Below are 18737 nucleotides of genomic sequence, written 5' to 3' on the forward strand. Positions count from 1 at the left end.
CCCAAACAGCAAACAGAAAAGAGCTTACAAATAATCAAACAAAAACTCCTACGGAGTCATAACATTTACTTTATCGCTTGGGAACCGCTACTAATGTGTTTAGCATGAAAGATATTGATAACTGATGGTCGTGAAGTAAATAAGAAGGGTGCATCTCTCAAAATATCATTTACCTTTGTTTTAAAACTTGAGCTCTGGCACCTCTGCAAATCACTGCTTTCCTCTGCGAAGGGGCTATCTATTTACTTTTATGTTGTGTCATCACCTTCTAAAATAAGCGCAAGAACCTGAGAGCACTGCTGTAATGCTTATGCATTGTGTGTAGCTAATGTTGGGTGCATCATGACTGGATCTTTTCTACCATGAATTACAATGTTTAGTCGCTGCTTGAACTTTGGAGGTGCTCTGCATTTATGTTTTGCGGTCTTAGAAAGGGCTAGCAAGATACCACTATTGTCATATTATATTATGGTTGTTTTGATAACGTGTTGCTGTTTGAGATATCTTGTTATTGCTCGCTAGCTGATTATGTCATTCATATGAGTTAATATAATTTTTAAGAGTTCTTGTCGACATGGTTAGTTATAATATTGGCTGAAAACTTGCGTGCTGTTTAAGCTTATTTATGCAAATAAGAGCAAAAGAGTTCATAAAAGTTTTTCTTTTTCACTTTCAGTTTATCAACTGAATTGCTTGAGGATAAGCAAATGTTTAAGCTTGGGAAGTTGATACGTCTCCAATGTATCTACTTTTCCTAATGCTTTTCCTCTTGTTTTGCACTCTAATTTGCATGATTTGAATGAAACTAACCCGGACTAACAATGTTTTCAGCAGAACTACCATGGTGTTGTTTTTTGTGCAGAAGTAAAAGTTCTCGGAATGGAACGGAACTTTACGAGGATTTTTTATACAATAAAAGAGAATTTCTGGAGCCAATAACCACTGGAGGGGGGCACCTGGGTGGGCACAACCCACCAGGGCGCGACCCCCTCCAGGCACGCCCACGTGGGTTGTCCCCACCTGGTGGCCCCGCAGACCCTGAAACCGACGCTATAAAATCACATATTTTTAGAAAAAAAATCAGAGAGAAAGAATTATTGCATTCCACAAGACGGAGCCGTTGTCACCTCCTGTTCTTCATCAGGAGGCCAGATCTGGAGTCCGTTTGGGGCTCCGGAGAGGGGGATCTTCGATCTTCGTCATCACCAACCCTTCTCTATCGCCAATTCCATGATGCTCTCCACTGGGAGTGAGTAATTCCTTCGTAGGCTCGCTGGTCGGTGAGGAGTTGGATGAGATTCATCATGTAATCTAGTTAATTTTGTTAGGGTTTGATCCCTAATATCCACTATGTTCTGAGAATGATGTTGTTATGACTTTGCTATGCTTAATGCTTGTCACTTTGGGCCCGGGTGCCATGATTTCAGATCTGAACCGTTTATGTTATCACCATTATATCCATGTTCTAGATCCGATCTTGCAAGTTATAGTCACCTACTATGTGTTATGATCTGGCAACCCCGGAGTGACAATAGTCGGGATCACTCCCGGTGATGATTGTAGTTTGAGGAGTTCATGTATTCACCGTGTGTTAATGCTTTGTTCCGGTTCTCTATTAAAAGGAGGCCTTAATATCCCTTAGTTTCCAATAGGACCCCGCTGCCACGGGAGGGTAGGACAAAAGATGTCATGCAACTTCTTTCCATAAGCACGTATGACTATTTACGGAATACATGCCTACATTATATTTATGAACTGGAGCTAGTATCGTATCGCCCTAGGTTATAACTGTCACATGATGAATATTATCCAAAAAATCACCGATCCAATGCCTACGAATTTATCTTATATTGTTTCTGCTAAGTTACTAATGTTACTGTTGCACTTGCTACTAAATCACTGCTATCACTGTTACCGTTACTACTGTTGTTGCTACTACTATCAAACTATCATACTACTTTGCTACTGATCACTTCGTTGTAGATAATTAATTTCCAGGTGTGGTTGAATTGACAACTCAGCTGGTAATACTTATAGATATTCTTTGGCTCCCCTTGTGTCGAATCTATAAATTTGGGTTGAATACTCTACCCTCGAAAACTATTGCGATCCCCTATACTTGTGGGTTATCAACCATCTCCAAGTAAGAATCATGGTTTCAAGAGGGAACGAGATAGGTTTTAAGGTGAAGTGACGATTATCTTCATTAGTTGGACTTGATAAGTTTTTCTGAACTCAACATACACCACTGAATCTTCTATTTCAGAATTTTTATTTTTTTGAGTTTGTTTGAAGTCAATAAGTGCATTTCTAGACATTTAACAGAGATAATTCAAATGTGACCTACAAGTACATTAAATAATATGCACAAATGGGTTGAAAATATTATTTGTGTTACTGAGTTATATTTTTTTGAGACAATGTTACTGAGTTATATCTAGGCCTCATCCAAGAAAATGAAAAGAAGTTTCAAACTTCTAGGTGGCAAGACTCGATTGCCAACATGAAGTTTATTGTTTTTTATTCTAAAAAATACAAATGAGGTATTGGAAACACAAAACTTGGTTGGAAATCATATTTAGAATCTTGAGTATTTTTTTAAGTCTTTTAATTGTATAAAGTGTGGAGGCTGGTAAATATTTAGGGCTCACTTCCTCACTCGTTAAAAAGAAAAATTAAGTTAAGAAAATGACTTAACGACGTGCAAGTATATAGCGCACACCGCTGGTAAGTTGTGGAAATATGACCTAGAGGCAATAATACCGTATTATTATTTTTCCATATTGATAATTGAGAGTTTATATTCCATGCTATAAATGCTATGATCCTAGAATGTGCGATTCAGTGGAAAACTCATATGCACGTGTGGAATGATAAACGGTAAAATAAGATTCCTAGTCTCAACACCAAGACTAGCTCAAGTCTTATTGGTGCTCATGTTTTTCGGATCTTAGGATATCGTTAAGTGTAACGATAGTCCTAAAACAACATTGAGAGTACGATGTTAGAAGAACGATCATATTGAATCGACTTGTTTGTTATACTTTGAGATAATATCATCAGAAGTCAATTGTTATAACACAGAGTGTTAACGTGTGTTTCAGTTCCTTAGACCATGAGAATATCATAGTCACTTCTTACCGTACTATGAACTTTGGGGTTGTTCAAACGTCATCTATAACACGGTGATCATAACGACAACTTACAGGTTCATCAAAAAGTTTGACAAGGGACTAGATAGCTCAAGAGTGGGATTTGCTCCTTCGACGATTGAGAGATATTCTTAGGGCCCTCTTGGTGTGATGGCATCCTTCATCGTATGGCCAGACACAGGTGACTATATCACGGGGATGTTGGAATATGTCAACGAGAAAGAAGAACAAAACCGGTAACTAGGAGACTGGTATAGTGAGCATGTGTATGACTCAAGAGGACAGCGATATATCTCACCTCGGGTTTTGTAAAGTATCACGAAGCAAAGGGAATGGCACATGATAACCAAAGGTTCACGAATGTCATTTGTGTACTCATAGGGATCGATATGGACGCCCGCGGTTCCGCTACCGGTCAATGAAGGAAAGGAGTTTTGCTCATGTCTATGTTTTACCGAACCTACAGGGTAACAAGATTAAGGTAATCATAATATGTTGAGTGTTAGTAGGACATGAGTAATGATAAAATATTTATGAAATGGTTTCATTAATATTCGAAATAGTTTCAGGAGGAACCGGAAGCGTTTCGTGGTTACCGAAAGGGTTTCGGGGTTTACCGGGAACACCAATAAATTATATGTAGGTGAAAATAGTTTCCAGTGATGTTAAACTAATATTAAAAGGCTTTAAATATGTTTAGGAGGCTTTTATATTTATTTAAAATATCAACGAGCCTTAAAAGGTCAAGTGGTGGAAAGCTACTTGGGCCACTTAGGCCCAATGGAGGCGGCGCCTGCTTCCCCTTGTAGAATGAAGGGGGAGGCCAAATTGGAGGGGGTTCCCCCTCCTCATGGCCACTCAAGGGGGGGACTTTCCCTCCTCGTGTGGCGCTCCCTCCCCTCCTCCAGCCTATATGTACTAGAGGTTTTGACACTTTTGAACATACAAGTATTTGGAGCCTCCTCTAATTCTCTAGTTCTAGTTCTAATTGATCCAATTAGAAATAAACCTAGAACCTCTAATCCTCATAATTAGAAGTAAGTGTGGTTCTAATCTCCTCCCACTAATTCTCCGACGATGATTAGCTTTGGACGGCGAAGCGCTACCGGATCGCGAAGACCGTACGTTTACAATCAGTGGAGAGGTTGTGCTTTTGGTCTTCCGTTCGAAGGACTATTCATGGACGGTTCGAGAGATCATTTTCGACAGTTCGAGGGACTTCAAATATGATCTACACCGACTCGTTTTCTACTGCCGCAACTCGGAGTTGGTAACGATCTGATCCAAACCATTTTTGCATCTTCATAGTGTTCCTGTTTGATTGTAGGGTGAAATTTGTTGTGTTCTACTACGTTACTCAACATCATCATACTGTCACACCATGTATATGTGTGGTGCAATGTGTTCTCTGTTGAACAACAAACTAATATATATGAGCCAGGCCTATTCCATTCAAATTCATATATTGTTTCTTGATCTTAGTGGCTTAATTTCTTTATTCTGATAAGAACAAATGCTACTCTTATCATAGATTTCTATACTTTACTATCTGTGCATGTGTGGTACAAAGTGGTTATATACACTTTATTATCATCTTTGTTCTAAAACTTCCCCTCTCCCCTAATTCTAATTAGAACAAATGCTCACCTCCGATCTATCTTAATTTCTTTTTCTCCTCTGTCCTAGTAAGAACACATACTACCCAGTTGCCTAATGCTCGATGATTACTTGCATAGCATTTCTATGTAAAATCTAAGAGTGACACGTTAAAACTCCTAAATGTTTTTTTATCTTCTTTCTTTTATTAACCCTCTTTGTTGGTCAGTATTACTCTTCTTTATTTTTCAATAATACAAGTATTCCTCTTCTTTATTGTTGTCATCTTTCTTGGTAAGAACATATACTATTCTCTCCTAGCTCTCTCTCTCTCTCTCATGGATGATAAGAACAAATAATACTCTTGCATAAATGCATACCCAATGATGGATAATATCATGAGGCATTTGTTCATCTCATAATGTCAGATTACTACTTAAAGTGGTTTATTGCTCAATAATGAACTTGCGTAGCATCCCTATGCAAATTCCGAGGCATCTGATAAGGATAGATCAATACTTAAGTTGTTTTCTTCAAGGGATCCATGGGGCGGCGACGATGACTTACCACTATGTACCACAATGACAATGACTTACCACCATGTGAAGCAACGATGCCGACATCCACACATGGTGATGACGACGGCCTGTATGTGCGACGGCACATGCGACATGAATATTGACAATGCATGTATTTTAGATGTATAGATGAACTATATGTATGCATTTGGATGTATGGATGAAACTTATAAAATATGGTGTATTTTTTATAAAACACACGAATGGTTATTAGTGGTGCACAAGTTGGAAGGCATGCCACCACTAATTAGAGTTTCTTTAAAAAAATCACGACTAGTTACTAATGCTGTGTATGTTGAAGGGAATGTCACCAGTATTGTAATTACTAGTGCCATGCATACAGTAGCGCTCGTCGCTATTAACCAGTTACTAGTGGCGTGTGACCTCATGTTATTGATAATATGTTACCAGTGGCGTGATACTATTGATGTACCCTCCACACGCCATTATCAACAAGAAATACACACCACTAATAAGCTACTTCTATAGCAGTGGCATAACTATTGAAAGAAAGCACATAACATGTGCAACTTTGTTAACCCGGAGCATCATGGAGGGATAAGAAAGAAAGGAGTGGACCAGAAAGTCAACAACTACCGAGCTAAATGAAAAAAAATGAATTTTGAAATCTCATAAGTACTGAAAAAATACGTACATGAATATATCTATGTGTATATTTATGCCATTGTATAGTGTAGGAATAAAATTGAATATGGTCCTCAGATTAAGTCAATCCAGCTGTTGAAAGGTGGCAAATCTTAATAATCTTGTCCATTGGATATTCTCTTCAACAAGGTCGAGATCCCTTTGGAGTTGATGCCAAATGGATATGAAAGGGTGGAGGACTGGTGGGTAGCTTCGAGGAAGAGGGTGCCCAAGGCGCAGCGGAAGGACTTCGATTCCTTCGTCATGTTGGTATGTTGGAGTTTGTGGAAGCAGATGAATGGTAGGGTTTTTGGTAGGAACGACATGTGTAATGTAATAGATACGGCCAGGAACATTCTCAGGGAACACCACTTATGGGCGCTAGCGAGAGGGAATGGAGTGCTACACTTTTGTGAGTAGTCGCTTAGGAGCCGGTCGAGTAGGGTGTAGGCACGCCTTATGGTGATGCATGCGGCTTGTAATATCTTCTAAATATTTTTCTCCCCTTCTATAAAGCTAAGACACGCCTTTCGCGTGCTCTTGAAAAAATATTCTCTTCACTTCACTAGATTCTACCAAATGGCCACGAATTCAAAAAATATATATTCATGATTTTGCACAAATTTTCAAGGATTAAAAAATGTTCATGATTTTTTAAATATTCACAAAAAAAATAAAAAATTGTGAATTACCGAAAAATCCACGAATTCAAACAAAAAATATTCATGAATTTAAAATGTTTTAAAAAAAATATTTGCCGATCCAAAAAAGTTTGCTGATTAAAAAGTGTTCACAATTTTATAAAAATGTCCCAGAATTTTAGAAAAATATGTCTCGAATTTTACAAATGTAATTTTTTTTTATTTTTTCACAAATTTATAAAAAATGTTCACAAATTTAATTTTTTTCTTGATTGGATAAAGAAAGGTTCACAAACTCGAAAAATGTTCATGATATGAGAAATGTATACATGATTTCAGAAAATGTTCACAAAATTAAAAAAAGATGATACAAAAAATAGAAATAAGAAAATAATTGAAATAAAAAACAAATATGAAAATAAAATAAAATTTGAAGTAAAACCCAAAGCAAAAATACAAAAAAAGGAAAATCAGGTCTGACAAGGTTTCCCATAACCGGGAAAAAGCTAGTCGGGCCGGCCAAAAATGTACGTGGCGGGAGCTGTGGGGTGCGCGTGGTCGCTAACGAGCGGCCGACGTAGTAAATAGGATTGCCCTCCGTACCACTCCCGTAATCTTAATTTCCACCGGAAAAGGCATCATCATGGGCCGGCCCAGCTCGTGTTATAAGGGCAGTTAGCCGCCTAAAGCCCGAAATAGCAAGCAACTAACTGAGGAATACTCCTTCGGGAGCCTCCTCAAGGGTCACTGGAGGTGGGCTGGGAGTGCGCCACTTGGTGCACTCCAGTCGCCGCCATGTGTCACACTTTGAACGTTCCCTCCGGATTTTGTTTTTGTTTTATTTTTCTGTATGCATTTTTGGCTTTAGATGATTTTTTCGGCTTTTCAATTTTTCCCCGGTTTTTCTTAGGATTTGGACCAAAAAAAGTTCAATTTTTTTGCACAAAAATGCATTTTTTCCTTCTGCATGAGGCACAAATTTGATTAGAGGCACGGTCATGCCTCTTGGAAAAGAGAAAGAAAAGAAGTTTTTTTGGTTATGCGAGAGGCACGGCCGTGCCTCCCGGAAAAGGAAAAAAAACATGTTTATTTTTTTTCGCTCCGCGAGAGACACGATTTACTGCTCGTGGAGGCGTGGATTTGCTTCCGCGAGAGGCACGATCGTGCCACTCAGAAAGAAAAAGATGCATTTTTTTGTTCCGCGACAGGCACGGGTTTAATTGTCGTGGAGGTATGGATTTGCTTCCGCGAGAGGCACAATCGTGCCTCCTGGGAAGGAAAAATTGCGTGGCTCTTGGGAAAGGGAAAAAATATGCTCCCGATTCGGGTTTTTCATGAAAAAAGAAGTTAGTTGAGACCTATCAACATGAGATCTAATTTTGAAAATCTCAAGGCGAGGGATCCAATGGTGAAGACGGTTCGAGATTTGGACGCATGGTTTAACACGTAAAACATTTTGAATAAACGAATCTACGAAAACACTCACAAAATGCGAGAAGTGACGCACATGCAGTGTATCACTTGTCGCAACCTGACAAGATGAAAATGATCTTTGAAATAAATACTCTTTAATTAGTGATTTCGCTTGAAATAGGAGCCGTGAATCAGCGTACTTCCGTTGCAAGCTGCAAATTTCAGGCCCAGCATTGGAAACAACGTGAATGACCTCGGCACTGAGCCGGCCCATTTACTTGTTAGCGGATAGAAAACTGACAATTCGTATTTCCGTCAGCAACAACAGAAAAGAGAACATTTAAAAAAAAAGGAACGCATGAAGGGATTGTGGACTGGCTGTCTGTATACACTACTCCCTCCTCCGTTCTTAAATATTTGTTTTTTTTAAATTTCAAATAAACTATCACATACGGATGTATATAGACATATTTTAGAGTATAGATTCACTCATTTTGCTTTGTATGTAGTCACTTATTGAAATTTCTAGAAAGACTATTATTTAGAAACGGAGGGAGTAGTATGGAGTGTGGATTCTGCCTTTTTTTCTCATTCGACCAAACTAAGAAGAATAGGACAGTTGCAGCATGTTTTCCATGCTTCAATCTGCGCAGAGCTTCAAGCTTGAGATAGCTTATTATATGGTCGCACTTGTTTTCAGAATATTCTTTTCATTTTTCGAAACGAAAGAGAGAAGGATCGTTTCGAAAGGAGCGAAGATTAATTTATTTTGAGGTGCTCACTGCTCACTGCTTAGAGAGGCGGCCGGAGAGGCGGAGACGTCTCTCCGACGTGGAGCCCGTGCGTTCCTTCCTATCTCGAGAGAGGCCAAGCTAAGCACGGATCACGGAAGGCGACGGACAAACAGTAGCAAAAGCCGGAGGAGCATCGCCATCGACACACGGCGTTGCTTGTGAGCTGTGATCACACTGATGAGTCACCCGTCGTTTTCGAACTTGCCTAGTACTACTCCTATTGGTTTCGTGGCATGGCATGGGACAGAGACATCGCTCCATGATATCCTACGGAGCAGAACTGCTTTTTCACACACGTGGATGGTTCCCTCGAGAAATCTTGGGCAAATCACTTTCCGAAGAACACTATACTAGACAGAAGTTGGTATGGAAGATGAGCCATTCTTTGCACGCTCCGATGGGCGATGGTTATCTTGTAGACCAGCACACTTGCTTGCTACTTCCACCTTTTACTCATATTTTAAGTTAATTGTTTTCTCAAGTTTGGATTGCTTACCACGAATACCACATGGTATTTTAGATAAAATTTTGATCATCTATATAACTAATAAAATGCGAGATATATTATGCTACAAAAGGTATATCATTGGATTTGTACTTGAAAGATGTTTCACATGGTATAATAATATTGTAGTTCATATTTTTCTAGTTAAATTTATGAAAAAAACATAAATCACTCGTGCGAGAGGGGTCGTCGAGCGTAGTTAGTTTTTTCTACCCCATAATTTTCCTCAACTGTTTTTTAATTATCGGCGCAAGGCTTCGCCCAATTCATTTCTTACAAGGTGATATAAGAATTAAATACAACACTTTTTTTCTTTCTTTTAGTGGAATAATTTTTTCTTTCCAACAAGGGAAAAAAACTTGTTGACGTGCAAAGCTGAAAAGTTCCAAACCTTTTCGTCTTCACTGATCAACCTCACGCTCTCGGTTTCCTTTCGTCTCGTCCCGTTCCGCCGTCCCGTGCCGGACCGCCCCACCCACCACACTCCCTCCCGGAGCAGTTCACAGTCTCCACTCCACCTCCCACCTATAAATCTCCTCATCGCCGCCGTTCCTCGTCCCGTCCTCACTCCTCCTCCCCTTCCGCAATCCCCTCGCTTCGCACGGCGAAGCAGCCAGAGCCAGAGCCCGCCTTCCAGAACCAACCCGCCCACCATGGCGAGCTTCGCGAGGCAGGAGCACCAGTTCCTCGCCGAGCTCGGCCTCGCGCCGCGCAACCCGGGCTCCTTCGCCTGCGGCGCCTGGGGCGGCTCGGGCCCCGTCGTCACCACCACCAACCCTAGCAACAACGAGGTGCCTCTCCGATCCGCTCGATTTCGTCTGGATTTTTGGGGACTCGCTGTGTTCTCGGCGGATTTTGAAGGATTTTGTGTGTGTGTTTGTGTTTCAGGTCATTGCTGAGGTCGTTGAGGCGTCCATGGACGACTACGAGAAGGGCATGAGCGCCTGCTTCGACGCCGCCAAGACCTGGATGGCTGTAAGTTCCACGGGTCGAAATGCCCGCTAGCCTCGCAGCAATTTGGCCCCCATGACGATGTGCTAGTAGTATGCTGCTGCTGTGCTTTCCCCGTTACCACCAAATGCTGGCGATTCTAGTCCCTTGCAGCTTTTGAGTTTTCAGGAAGTCTGCAGTATTACTGTTCACGAGTTGGTAGAGGCTTTATGGGATCTCATTTTGATTAGAGAACAGGAGAATGAAGCATAATATGCGAATTTGCTAGCTAATCAAGTGTCACTACTAAAATGCTAAGACAATAAAGTACCACATTTGATTTCACACTGCAATTCAGAGGTCATCCAATTGTTTGGATTTATCAGTGTTTTGCTAAATGCCTGCCTATGTACTGAAGGTCAGCAGTGCTGTGACCAAGTGAAATCCCATATATTCATGGAGCACTGCTGACTTATTAGATTTTTTGGTCTATCAAATAATTTAGTGATGTCATTATGTTACTAAATTTGTACTTATATGATATACCAACTTGTCCAGATTCCGGCACCAAAGCGAGGAGAAATTGTTAGGCAGATTGGTGATGCACTGAGAGCAAAGCTTCATCACCTTGGCAGACTTCTCTCACTCGAGATGGGGAAAATTCTCCCTGAAGGAATTGGGGAGGTTCAGGTAAAAAAAATGATGAATACCTTGGAAGTAGGCACACAAATTTTAAGATAAAGAGGTCTTGAAACAGGGTGGTGGGGGGTTCAGATACATAGGAAGTAGGAACCACCCACGCCTCCCACTGTCTGAGCTAGGCTCAATTCCTAAGGAGGTTCAGATTGGAGCATAATTGCTGCTAGGCCATCAGTAGAAGCCTCAGACGATGAATTTATCTGTTTCAGAACACATGTTTATGTTCCTGTTTAGGACATTAGTTACTTGTTATTCGCTAAAACTGTATTATCATTACGGTACCATTGCATTGTCTGCTGAAAATGCAACCTAGCCAATTAGTACAGCATACCCATGATATGAAGCAGTATCGGAACAGGGAGTGGTTTCTTGTTGTTATGTTTCTTCATCTCTAGATTAATCAACCTTGTGCCAAACTGCCAACAAACTATGTGCTCTAAGGTTGTATCTTCTAATTGAGAGAGTGAATGATCATATAAGCATAAATGCAATGTAGTGTTGATTTCCCACTCTGCACATTATGTCATCAACACAACAATTTTTGCAGGAAATTATTGACATGTGTGATTATGCTGTGGGGCTAAGTCGTCAGCTAAATGGATCCATCATACCATCTGAACGTAAGACCATTTTCTTTTCATCATATTATATTCTGATGATAGGTTCAAAGCAAGGATGCAACATCATCAGTAATGAGATGTGCCCTTTTTACCATATTGGTTGCAACTGGTTGAGAGAAATTAAAGGATTTTTGTATTTCGTACTATATCTCTAATAATGTATCTGCCTAAGTTGTCAGCTGGAATCAGTGAGTGATGGACTTGTTAATCTGGATTGCTGTTTTGTACAAGCTTATGTGCCCTGACATGTTGCATTACATTCTGTATGAACTCTTCGATATGCGCTAGCTAGGTAATCCCTTTACTTAATCTAATATGGGATCCACCTACTGATATGATTGATTATGACAATTATTGTATGGACTGGACGGTTGTGCAACCGATTGTACTGACTCGCTTATCCCCGAGAACACCTAAGACACAGGAAAGGATTATGGTAAAATATTCAGTGGTTCACTCCACTGGGCAAGGTTTTAGAGAAACCTGACAAATTTTCAGCATTGCCTCTGATCTGTTATAGAAAAAGCTTGTGTACTGGTTGGGTTGTCTATTTAGAGAAATCTTCCTTTGCAATTCTTTGATATAAACTGTAAATGCACCAGTGCACACAGTCTGAAAAGAACATTGAAAGTTTGCTAATGCTGCCTTCTGTATTCTTTGCAGGCCCAAACCATATGATGATGGAGGTAAGTGGAACCAGCATCACATTCTCAGGTATCATCATTGGACTGCTAATGAGTAATCCTTATCCGAATAGGTCTGGAATCCTCTTGGAGTTGTTGGTGTCATCACAGCATTCAATTTTCCTTGCGCCGTGCTGGGTAAGTTGACCATTTCGATAATTCTTGCATTGCACCCTTTTGGAAAGTGACTACAATGTTAATCCATGTAGTTCACTCTCTACTGCTATAAACAATACATGTAGGTCGTACTTATTACTCATCTTCAAACGTTATGTTGCTCTCAACCTTTACTATGTCAGTTTACTTCGTTTAAAAGTGCCAGGAAATTATGGTTAAGTCTTCTTTTTGTCATGTTTTAGGTTGGAATGCTTGCATTGCTTTGGTCTGCGGCAACTGTGTTGTCTGGTAAGAATGGTTTACTTGTAATATCGTCATTCATGTTGATAACTGTTTTACTTGGCTTACATGATGTCAGGTGTTGTATTTTCTGAATTTATCTTAACTTTATATAGTTTGTTATATGTAAAACATCAATAGAAGTCCATGCTACCTTGGCATGTATCCAATATCCTCTTGCGTTCATTGTTGTGACTTGTCCTAGTTGTTGCTTCATAGAATGGAAACAAAGTCTTGCTCTGGATAAACCGATCAGTATATCTGTGCCAAATGCAACTTGTGACATGCCTATAGGTTTGTTGTGGATAAAAGATAAATAGTTATAATTGGCAGAAAAAAGGGTGAATCTGGGTTCTTCAGTATGTGTTCAATAGATTAATGATATGCTGATGCAAGAACACTAAAGAACATGCTAAACTGAATTTTGTTTGTTTGTTCAGTACATCCCAGATATCACCTAGTGGTTTTATTTTCTTTCAGTGGCAGCATGTTCTGTCAATATCACAGACTGGTACAGTTTCCTTGTGTAATTATGTTCCAATCATTACAGGAAGGGTGCTCCAACTACTCCATTGATCACTATTGCAATGACTAAAATAGTGGCTAGTGTATTTGAGAAGAACAACCTGCCAAGTGCAATCTTCACAGCTTTTTGTGGGGGTGCTGAAATTGGCCAAGCAATTGCTCTTGACACAAGGATACCTTTGGTTTCATTCACAGGAAGTACAAAGGTATTGAACTTCTGTAGACCTCTACCCTCGTGTTCTACATATTGTTTCCTAGATTTCACTGCTGGTATGAAGGCAGTATCAGAATGCCCTGATCTAAATTCATTTTGATGTTGCAACCTCAGTAGATTTCCTGCACTGGTATTTTGTGTAGCTGTTTGAAGTCCATTTTCCTGTTGGAAGCCCTTGGAGCACTTGCTAATTATTATGTACTACATTTACGTAGCTGCGTGGATCTACGGTAAAATCTGAAACAATGATTATTCAATGCAGGTTGGTCAAATGGTTCAGCAACAGGTTAGCGCGAGATTTGGCAAATGCCTTCTTGAACTTAGTGGGAACAATGCCATTATTGTCATGGATGATGCAGACATTCCACTAGCTGTGCGTTCTGTTTTGTTTGCTGCTGTTGGCACAGCAGGACAACGATGCACTACATGTCGTAGGCTGGTATGATAAAAACAATGTTTCTTTATTTGTCCCATGGTAGTTATTTGAGTGGTCTAACTGCATTTTCTTAATATAGTTTCTTATTTTTGACAATTCTTAATACAGCTTCTTCATGAAAGCATATATCAAACATTTCTTGATCAACTTGTTGAGGTTTATAAACAAGTCCGTATTGGGGATCCTATGGAAAAGGGCACCTTGCTGGGACCACTGCACACTACTGCATCGAAAGAAAGCTTTTTGAAAGGCATCCAAAATATCAGATCCCAGGTCAAAATTTATATAGTTTTTATTGGTGCAGCAACAGTGTTTCTACAGTATTATTAATCTCTCAGTAGCAAAATCTATTAGGTCATTTATTATTTAACATGAAGTTCTGATAATCTAATTTGACTGCATGCTAAATCATTCAGGGAGGAAAAATCCTTCTAGGGGGATCTGCTATTGAATCAGAAGGGAACTTTGTTCAACCAACAATTGTGGAAATCTCACCTGCTGCGCCAGTTGTGAGGGAAGAATTGTTTGGTCCTGTCCTTTATGCCATGAAATTTCAGGTAGTTAACAATCCAGATTTGTGTGTTATTCACCTGCTGTATATGGCATTGATATCATTGTCATAAGCATACGTGCCCTGGTTATCAATTATCCTGCAGACTCTGAAGGAAGCAATTGAAATCAACAATTCTGTTCCTCAAGGATTGAGCAGTTCTATATTTACAAGGAAACCAGATGCTATTTTCAAGTGGATCGGGTAAGATTTCGTTCCATAACCCAGAGAGCTGTACTGTTAGTTTTTTAGCATCATCTAGACATCTAGATGTCCATGCTCACAGTTGGTATGACTGCACTCTGATCTTACCTTTGCTGCACTGAAGGATGATGACTCTGTTTTCTAATGGTCTAACGCTGGATACTTTGTGTTCACCATTTTCCTGTCTATCAAATCAAACCAATTTTAAGATTCAACCAAGTTTTTAGCATTTTTCAGTATATTATATATATACACGAGACATTATTTTCCTTTTCTAGCTGATTATTCATGTTCATTGACTCTTCAAGAGTCATCTATTCAATTTCATGATACTCAATTGGTATGACTGCACTCTTTTCTTTTTTAGCTGATCATTCATGTTCATAACTCCTGTGTATATTCCCTATGTGTGCTAGAAGTATATCTTTCGTAAATTGTATTTTAAAACAATTGATCCACCTTACATCTGTTTGCATGTATACACTAGTAACGGTTGTTCTTATTCTCCTTGCTATGCAGGCCTCATGGTAGTGATTGTGGTATAGTGAATGTAAATATACCCACTAATGGTGCTGAAATTGGCGGAGCTTTTGGTGGAGAAAAAGCAACCGGTGGTGGACGAGAAGCAGGAAGTGATTCCTGGAAGCAGTACATGAGGAGGGCCACTTGGTAAGTAGGCATATCTTTTCTGGGAATTTCGAATGGTACAAGCTGTAGATCACTCTACAACAGAGATGGATTTGATACAACCTATACTTACTTTTGCTTTCCTTTAAGTTGTAATTTGAAGCTTACTAACTTGGATCAACTGTATGCTAAAATAATGCAACCAAGCCTTTAGTGAATGCACATGCTCATTGCCATTAGTTCCCAAGTTCTAGACTAACAAAGTTGCATGATTGAGATTCTAGTTTGTTATAACAAGCATATTATGCCTTGTTGGAGCATAGTGGACAAACATAGGAACATCATTGAGACTCTAGTAGTTAGTATTGTTCTCTTCCTGTGGAGCTTGTGCAAGCCCGTAAAACTGAAGTTCCTATCTTGTTACTAGGGAGAAATATTTTTACGTTACCAGCTCTAGTGACTGCTAGCTACCACTATCAACCTCGTGTTACTTTGATTCTGAAATGTGACTTTTACCAAGCTTCTCATTGGTTTGACAATGTAAATGCATTTGTTATTTGTATTTGAGAACTGAGACAGAAACAAGCAAAACCGATTGGTTACTATTGCTTTTTTTGTTATACTTTGACCTCAACTGTCCAGTATGCTAAAGCTCACGCATCAAGGTTCTGCAATTGTTTTCATTTACTGATGTTGGTTACAAATATTTCCAGTACAATCAACTATGGAAGCGAGCTGCCTCTAGCACAGGGGATAAACTTCGGCTAGTTTGGTGCTGAAGGACTGCCAGTGAAACGTCGTGCTGCAGCTTGGGGATAAGGTGTTGCCGTGTTGAGATATCTGCAGAGTGCAGCCATCATCTACAGGAAATTCTCTATGTGTCGATCATTGCACCCAAATTGCGACGCTGCTGCTGAGTACATATAATAAGAGATGTGTTGATCTCATGTATGCATTGTTCATGCCTTTTGGCATGTTTAGCCATCTGTGCCTGGACCTAGTCTATTAATAAACTGGAAAAATAGCATATCTTCCAGTGAGAGTAACATTTTCCGCGTGCTACCTTGAGATCGGACTGCTCGAAATAAAAGGAGACCGTAGCCTTCAGGTCGTTGTGCAAAACGTTAAGATCTTGATGAATGTCCACCAACCTACCTTTCTCTACCTTTCTTGGCCTTTTGATCGACGACGATAACTGTCACACGTGTGGGCATTAAGGGGTTTGCTCACACGTTTCATGTGGTGTTTAAGAGGAACAGCACACATGCCTACGTGTGGACAAAACAACTAGCGCCCACACATCTTTTTTTCCTCGCGGTCTCTTTCACATGCCTACGTGTGGGCAAAATGGATACCGCCCACACGACTTCTCTTAACCACCTACCTCACGGTTTCGCACGCCCCGCGTGACAGTCACCACGCGTCCCCGCAGTTGCCATGGTCCGGACTCTCTTCAATGTCCGTTTAACTGCAATTGCCATGTCGAACAACTACAGTTGCCATGGTTGCTCAACTGCAGTTGTCATCTCAGGTCAAGTGCCAGATGCCATTTTGGACAACTGCGGCTGTTGCCATATATGGTCTGGTTTACTATAGTTGCCATGATTTGAAAACTTTAGGGGTTGCCACCTACTAACACTAGGCAGTTGCCATGTATGGTTTGGTTTACTACAGTTGCTATGATTTGAAAACCTTAGGAGTTGCCACCTACTAACACTAGGCAGTTGCCGTGTAGTGCTACAAAGAGACATGGCAAAATAACATGTTTCGGGTAAAGAGAGAGTTGCCATCTGCTTACAAGTACACTAGGGCAGTTGTCGTGTACCCTGCAAAACACATGGCAACTGACATGTTCGGGTAAAAAAAGAGAGAGTTGGCATCTGCTTACAAGCACACTAGGGTAGTTGTCATGTACACTGCAAAACATATGACAACTGGCAGCTTTGGGTGTGGGAGAGGGGACGGGCATGTGGGCGAGATGGCAAATGCCCACACACCAGCCCTTGTGCGTGAGTGAAAATGGACGTGTGGGCGAACTGCTAAACGCCCACACACCGACCCCTCCCTGTGTTGAAGCGGACGTGTGGGCGACCGAGTGAATGCCCACACACCCACAAACGAACGCGGATCCACGCATGTGGGCGAGATGCAAACGCCCACATGTGTGGGCGTTAGTGTTTCCGAAAAAGAAAGAATGCCCATCAGCCTCTCAGAAAGAAGTCCTGAAAAAAACTTGCATGGTCACACAACATCTCTGCTGTGTTTTTCTGCACAAAAATGAAGCCGATGAATTTCTTTACTCCCATTTTATAGAATCATCCGGATCCCGGTTTGTTTCACGGGCCCATTAGTCCAGTCCACATAAAATTTGCTTGTAGGGTCCTTTTTTGGCTTTAAAAAATGAACACGTCAAATTCCCTATGTTACACTATGATTAAATAGGATTATTCCTGGCAAGAGGTTAGACCATTTTGATAAAAGTAATTACACCACAATTAGGGCTATGATTACTCCCACTCTGTTAACATGTTGCTGATAACCACCAGGGCTATTACACATAACCCAAATGAGTGCTTAAAATGTGGGTTAGTGATTTTGACAGGCATGCATTAGCTTTGTCTGGAGATTTAACCCTTCTAGAAAATCTGTTTTTTTAGGAAATCATAAACTGTCTTTCAAGTGGACTGTTAAAATTTATCTTATAGCCAGAAAACTACGAAACTCTGAAGCTTCAAACTTTGGTTGAAAACTGAAATGTTCTAGAATATCTGGAAAAAGTTCCAGAATCGTAAATGGTCTACTGAGTGGGTTTATTGAAACTTCAACCCAAACTAACCAATTATTCAGTCAAAAAACTATTCAAGTGTCCATTTGGGCTATTTCAACACAGAGTCATAATTGTTCTTATCTTAGAATGCAATGCCATGTCCAAATATTGGTGGTTTTCAGTAAAATATTAATGAAGTGGTGGTTATGACCAATCATGACCTCAATTATGGTGATTTGTGCAATTTACTCTTGTGTTAACCAAGGATTTTCGTACATTAGTCCTAGCCTACGAAATTGGTACAGAATTCCTGTAGACCAAAGGAGACCCATTTCTATTCATATGTGTTTTCCCGTGCTTGCAATCGAAAGAGGCTCTTATTCCTTGGAAGTGAAACAACTACCTAAACATAATCATGGTATCCATGATATTTCTTTACATGGACACTACTTGTTAGAACACATACAAATCATCATAATTTTTTCATGAGTGTCTCGGCGTGTGCATCAAGTGATACACATTTTTTTTCGAGGAACCGACAGGAGTGCTGCCTTTTTCATTTAGATGAGAACAAAAAGTTTATATACAAATGTAATGAGTTTTTTTAGGGAACTCGAAGAAAAATCTAGAAATAAAACCAAAAGGTGGAACATCCAATGCCCTCACTGTCGTTCCCTCCTCCAAAGGCCAGCTTCCATTGCTTGATGTCCTTGAAGGCAAGGGCTGCAACCTCAAAGTGGGTGAGACGAGTGATGCTGAAGA

General features: G+C 40.2%; 1 protein-coding gene across 1 annotated transcript; it reads left to right on the forward strand.

Annotated features, from left to right (window-relative positions):
• Window positions 1–9717: 9717 nt before the first annotated feature.
• Window positions 9718–16330, forward strand: LOC109774117 (aldehyde dehydrogenase family 7 member A1). The gene is made up of 14 exons (XM_020332834.4): window positions 9718–10115; window positions 10213–10299; window positions 10813–10944; window positions 11501–11573; window positions 12237–12259; window positions 12331–12394; window positions 12616–12661; window positions 13203–13383; window positions 13654–13830; window positions 13936–14100; window positions 14244–14384; window positions 14484–14581; window positions 15101–15250; window positions 15922–16330. The coding sequence occupies exons 1-14, from the start codon at window positions 9978–9980 to the stop codon at window positions 15974–15976; spliced, it is 1530 nt and encodes a 509-aa protein (XP_020188423.1). The 5' UTR covers window positions 9718–9977; the 3' UTR covers window positions 15977–16330.
• The last annotated feature ends 2407 nt before the right edge of the window (window positions 16331–18737 follow it).

The sequence above is a fragment of the Aegilops tauschii genome, chromosome 5 (genome assembly GCF_002575655.3).
Source record: "Aegilops tauschii subsp. strangulata cultivar AL8/78 chromosome 5, Aet v6.0, whole genome shotgun sequence".
Classification (NCBI taxonomy): Eukaryota; Viridiplantae; Streptophyta; class Magnoliopsida; order Poales; family Poaceae; genus Aegilops; species Aegilops tauschii.

Excerpts from the sequence above, each read along its gene's own strand:
- LOC109774117 (XM_020332834.4), top strand. The coding sequence starts at position 9,978 with ATGGCGAGCTTCGCGAGGCAGGAGCACCAGTTCCTCGCCGAGCTCGGC. Across the intron at positions 10,945-11,500 it reads AAGGAATTGGGGAGGTTCAG|GAAATTATTGACATGTGTGA; the intron begins GTAAAAAAAATG and ends CAATTTTTGCAG. Across the intron at positions 14,101-14,243 it reads TCCAAAATATCAGATCCCAG|GGAGGAAAAATCCTTCTAGG; the intron begins GTCAAAATTTAT and ends TAAATCATTCAG.